We start from the raw sequence: 6,000 nt of genomic DNA on the forward strand, positions 1-6,000 counted from the left end.
TGCCCTAGTCACTGCGGTGACAAAGAGAACTACCCTCCCTGTGGAAGGAGGAGTTGCCCTGAAGGATATAAAGACCGTAGGCTGGAAGCAGCACTTAAACGGTCCTTTGAAATTGCAGGTCTTACTGTTCGGGCGTCTGCATGCAGTTGTTATGCGGCTAGAGCCTGCCTGGCGTGGTTGCAACAGGCAGTGGAACAGCCCGGAGATGGAGCGGAGCCCTTCTCGGATGTGGCTCCGCGGCTGGAGTCGGCCTTGTCCTTTTTGGCTGATGCCCTTTATGATATTGTCAGAGCTTTGGCTAAACAAATGGCAGTAGCAGTGGCGGTTCGCCGTCTTATTTGGCTACGACATTGGGCAGCGGACATCGCCTCTAAGCAAAGGTTGGTGAAGTTGCCCTTTTAAGGCCTTCTCCTATTTGGTGAGGAGTTGGGAAAAAAAAATTGTTAAAGGCCTGGGAGATCCTAAACCCCAGCGCTTGCCCGAAGATAGGCCGAGGCCTTCCTCCAAGTGCCAGGCGGTCCACTCCTCTTATAGACCTCGCTTCCGTGAAGCTAGAAGGTACCGCCCGGGGCGTTCTGCTGGGTTCACTTCTCGTGCCCGTTTTTCAGCAGAGGAACTCCTTTCGCTAGGACAAGCGTTCCGCAGCCACCGGCTCTAGGCCTGGAGTTCAGGGGCGACCCTCTCAATGATGGTGCGCCGGCCCCCTCCTCGCTTCCTGTCATCGGAGGACGTCTTTCCCTCTTTGCCGAGGAGTGGGCCAGTATTTCCTCAGATCAGTGGGTTCTGGACCTGATCAGAGATGGCTACAGAATAGAATTCAACGCCCCAGTAAGAGACGTGTTTGTGGAGTCCCGATGCGGTTCTGCCACCAAACGGGCGACGGTAGAGGAGACTTTGCAAGGTCTGATTCAGTTAGGGGCCGTGTCCCCGGTACCTCCCGCCGAACACGGCTACGGCCGATACTCCATCTACTTTGTGGTGCCGCGAAAAGGTGGGTCTTTTCGCCCTATTCTGGACTTAAAATTGAATTAAACAAGTCCCTGAGAGTGCGGCATTTCCACATGGAAACTCTGCGCTCCGTCATTGCTACGGTACAGCCAGGAGAGTTTCTCACGTCTCTAGACCTGAAAGAAGCTTACTTGCACATACCAATTTGGCCCCCACACCAGAAGTTTCTGAGGTTTGCGGCGTTGGGAAAACATTTCCAGTTCCGGGCCTTGCCTTTTGGCCTTGCCACAGCTCCCCGAACCTTTTCGTAGGTAATGGTGGTAGTAGCTGCTTTTCTCAGGCGAGAAGGTATCAGGGTTCACCCGTACCTAGACGACTGGTTCATCAGAGCAGACTCTGTAACAGAGAGCTATCAAGCTACAGCCAGAGTGGTCTCAGTACTTCAATCTCTAGGCTGGGTCGTCAATATGGCCAAAAGTCACCTGACCCCCTCACAATCTCTAGAATATTTGGGGGCCAGGTTCGACACAGTCTCGGGCTATGTATACCTACCCGAGCTAAGGCGGTGCAAGCTTCAGAATCAGGTCCGTCTGCTCCTGAGGATGCCCCGCCCGCGAGCTTGGGACATTGTCCAGCTGCTGGGATCGATGACAGCCACATTGGAAGTGGTGCCCTGGGCAAGAGCGCACCTGAGACCTCTACAGTATTCCCTACTTCAAAGATGGTCTCCAGTTTCCCAGGATTATCAATGCAGACTTTCTTGGCTCCCTGCGGCCCGACTCAGCACGGAGGGGTGGCTCTCAGACACACATGCTGCGGCGAGGAATGCCGCTGGCGCTCCCCGATTGGTGTCTAGTAGTGACAGATGCCAATCTGAAGGGCTGGGGCGCACATTGCAAGGGGAAGCATGCCCAGGGTCTATGGACACCCGAGGAGTCGGAGTGGTCCATCAACCGCCTGGAGTTGAAAGCGGTGTTTCAGGCGCTTCTGGCCTTTCAAGTGACCCTGGAAGGATTGGCTGTCAGAGTGATGTCGGACAACACGACAGCAGTGGCCTACATAAATCGACAAGGCGGCACTCAGTGCAGAGCACTGGCCGCGCAGGCCAAACAGCTTTGCCACTGGGCCGAGCTGCATCTTCAGTTTCTGTCGGCAGCTCACATTGCAGGTCAGAGCAACGTGCAAGCCGATTATCTAAGCAGGCATCAGATTGATCCAGCAGAATGGGAACTAGCAGACGAAGTATTCCTGCAGATATGTGCCAAATGGGGCAAGCCCGTGATGGATCTTATGGCGACAAGTTCAAATGCCAAAGTCCCGTGCTTCTTCAGAAGACGGAGAGATCCTCGCTCGGCAGGGTTGGATGCCTTGACTCAGCCCTGGCCTCCGGGCCTACTATATGTGTTCCCTCCGTGGCCCTTGATAGGGCACGTGCTCCTGTGGATTTGGCTGCACCCAGGAGAAGTGGTCCTCATCGCCCCGGATTGGCCCAGGAGGCCTTGGTATGCGGACCTCTGACAGATGCTAGTGGAGGCTCCCCTTTCTTTACCTCTGGTACCGAACCTGTTGTCACAGGGCCTGGTAGCCATGGAGGACGCCTGCCGCTTTGGTCGTATGGCATGGCGATTGAGAGGCCGCAATTGAGGGACAAAGGCTATTCAAACACAGTCATTTCCACTCTCCTGCAGGCCCGCAAGCATTCCACTTCCGTGGCTTATGCCAGGATTTGGCGCCAGTTTGAGTCTTGGTGTGCTTCAAAAGCGATCACACCCAAGTGGGCTCCTGTCTTGCCGATTCTGGACTTTTTGCAGGATGGTGTACAAATAGGCTTGGCCTATAATTCCCTGCGGGTGCAAGTGGCAGCGTTGGCCTCCCTTCGTGGTAAGGTTGAAGGCGTGTCTTTAGTTGCTCATCCAGATGTGGCACGGTTTCTTAGTGGGGTGCTTCGGCTCCGGCCTTCTGTGCGAGCACCCTGTCCAGCTTGGAACCTGGGGCTAGTTTTGAAGGCCCTGCAGGCTTCTCCTTTTGAGCCGCTTCGGCAAGCATTGGAGAAAGATTTGACACTAAAGGTCATTTTTCTTGTGGCCATTACTTCGGCGAGACAGGTGTCAGAGCTCCAGGCGCTGTCCTGTAGAGACCCATTTCTGCAATTCTCAGAGTCCGGGGTCACGGTTTCGGACCGTGCCTTCCTTCATGCCTAAGGTGGTTTCAGTGTTTCACCTAAACCAGCCTATTTTCTTGCCCTCCTTTGATAAGGAGGAGTTTCCAGAATCTTTTGGGCAGTTGCACCTGTTGGATGTGCGCAGGACTCTGCTGCAGTATCTGCGAGTTACTATCTCTTTCAGGATCTATGATCATCTGTTTGTTTTGCTATCAGGTCCTCGCAGAGGGTCTCCAGCGTCTAAAGCCACTATTGCCCGCTGGCTCAAAGAAACTATCTTTTCAGCTTATCTGCTTGCCGGCCGGTCTCCGCCTGTAGCCTTTAAGGCGCATTCTACCAGAGCGCTTTCTTCCTCTTGCGCTGAAACTGGAGCACTCTCTCGTCAAGAGATATGCAGTGCAGCAACATGGGCTTCTAAGCTCTCTTTTGCCCGACATTACAGGCTGGATGTGGCTGCTAGGAGGGATGCACGTTTTGGAGCACAAGTGCTAGCGCTTGGTGTGACCTGTTCCCACCCTATATAGGGATTGCTTTGTTACATCCCATACGTAATGGCTTCATCTGCTTGATGACGAAGGGAAAATTAGGTTCTTACCTTGGTAATTTTCTTTCCTTTAGTCATAGCAGATGAAGCCATGAGCCCTCCCTGTATGATTGTCTGTATGCTGTGACTCTGTTTCAGGTTCTGTTCTTGTTTCCTGAAGTTCCTTCCTTGGGAGAAAGTTGGAAAACAGTCTTCAGGATTCATGTTCACTTATAGGAGGATGAGTCCATTCCCTCCAGTTTATGTTTTGGAGGATGAGTTTATTCCCTCCAGAAGGTTGCGTGTATCCCCTCCAGTTATACAATTAGGAGGACAAGTTTATTCCCTCCAGGAGGATGTGTTCATTCCCTCCTTTTGAGTTCATGCCCTTGTTAAGGGGCCATCGTTCGCTGTGAGGAAAGTTCATGTTATTCCCATTGTGGTTTGCCATACTGCTTTGGAAGCTTCAAATACTGAAGAGGCAGTAGAGCTGGCTGGCCATGAGGCACTGTGAAAAGTTGAGTGCTCTCTATCTCCCCCTGCTGGTTGATGGACACAACCCATACGTAATGGCTTCATCTGCTTTGACTAAAGGAAAGAAAATTACCAAGGTAAGAACCTAATTTTCCCATTAAGTGCAAGTGGGATATAAATACTGTAAATAAAATAAATTGGTCCCAACTTTGGAAATCAGCAAAACTGAAATGTTTCTTGTTTTTCCAGGGAATAGCAATGGTGACTTCCAGGCATTTTGCTGATATTGGTTACAAAGCCTTCTCTGGTTCCATGATGATATTGACTCTTTATGGTGGTTATCTCTGTAGCATACGAGCTTACCGCTATTTCCAAAGAAGAAATAAGCTTAAGGAGGCTGCAGAAAATCAGACAAGTGAGATCATTAAAGACTGAGTTTCTCTCTAGCCTTGCACTGAGACCTGAATGCCATTGGCACTGTGGAAAACTCCAAGTGTGGGGTCTGTCTTCTGTAACTGTGCAATTACTAAGTCATGTAATGGATTACTGAGTAAGGAAATAAGTAATACATTGGTTGTGTATCATCTTTTGCTACTTATAAGCACAGTTGAATATTTTTGTGTGTAGGGTATATGAGAATTGCAAACAATTGAAGTATAAAGTGCATCACAAAGTTCTAAGATATAACATCCAAATTAAAGGTTCAGCTATTAATAGCCATTCTTCTCCTTTTGACAAGTTTGTCCTACCATGACTATGTGCATTCTACTTTACTTTTTGCAATACCTAACTTAAAAACAAATTCAACTGTTGACTTCAGAATAAAACTGCAGGTATTTTAGTACCTGCACGAAATGCATATTGTGTCCTTAGCTGAAATTGTTAATAGCTGTAATGTTTTTCCAAATGAAGAAAATAAATGTATCAAAGGACACCTATGTATTAAGCCCTGTTCCAGAGTAAACTGATTTTCAGTCTTATGTTTTGCTACTGAATATTACTGAATAGTTGAATACACTGGTATATTTATTGCTAAGTATCAGTATCTTAAGTTATTGTAAGATAGATTAAAAGAGTGGATTTTTTTTTAAAATAATCAGTGATTGATATTGCTCTACGCTGAGCAGGTTATGTAGAAGGGATAATCAAGAGCATTGATATTCTGAGGTCTTTTTCTCCATGTTGGGGTCCCTTTATCAAGCTGCACTTGCAAGTGGCCAGCGTTGCAGTTAGCACATGGGTTTGCCATGTGCTCCAGCCACTTTCAAGCACAGCAGAAAAGTGGCCACTGTCTTTTTATTTATTTTTTTAATGGCTACATGCTAATTTCCCCATTAGCGCATGGCTCTTACCCCACCCCATTTAGGAGATGGTAAGGGCTCCTGTGCTAATCAAGTAGTACACGGTAATGTGCCCGTGCTACCAAATTAGCAGAGACATGCCTCCCTCAGCAAAAAAAAAAAAATTTTTTACCACAGGAGTTAGTGCATGCTGCTACCCAAACTACCTCAGCACATCCGGCAGTATGTCCTTTTACTGCACCTTAGTAAAAGGACCCGTGTCCATTTCCATTTGGAATATATTGCTGTAGACTGACTGACTCAATTTTCTCATTGTTTGTTAGTTTTGCAGACTTTTATGCAGATTTGCTCCTTTTTGATTGGTGTTTGTGAGACCAGATTATGTCCTTCTACACACCTCTATTAGGGAGGCAGGCTGTCCTTTTGAAGCTGTTAGTGTAGAAGTGGAGGAGTAGCCTAATAGTTAGTACAGTAGGCTTTGATCCTGGTGACCTGGGTTCTATTCCCACTGTAGCTCCTTATGACCTTAGGCAAGTCACTTATCCCTCTATTGCCCCCAGGTACAATTCCCCCCCCCCCCCAAAAAAAAAAAA

General features: G+C 48.6%; 1 protein-coding gene across 4 annotated transcripts in view; it reads left to right on the top strand.

The window, feature by feature from the left end:
- LOC115466757 (cytochrome c oxidase assembly protein COX14) overlaps positions 1-5,086 on the top strand; it is a 35,378-nt gene extending 30,292 nt beyond the window's left edge. For all 4 annotated transcript variants that reach the window (XM_030198233.1, XM_030198232.1, XM_030198231.1 and 1 more), the window contains one exon: positions 4,356-5,086. In XM_030198233.1, coding sequence (XP_030054093.1) covers positions 4,365-4,541 — 177 coding nt within the window. In that variant the 5' untranslated portion in view covers positions 4,356-4,364 and the 3' untranslated portion in view covers positions 4,542-5,086. The remainder of the gene's footprint in view (positions 1-4,355) is intronic.
- Positions 5,087-6,000: the final 914 nt, after the last annotated feature.

Source organism: Microcaecilia unicolor, chromosome 3 (assembly GCF_901765095.1).
Source record: "Microcaecilia unicolor chromosome 3, aMicUni1.1, whole genome shotgun sequence".
Classification (NCBI taxonomy): domain Eukaryota; kingdom Metazoa; phylum Chordata; class Amphibia; order Gymnophiona; family Siphonopidae; genus Microcaecilia; species Microcaecilia unicolor.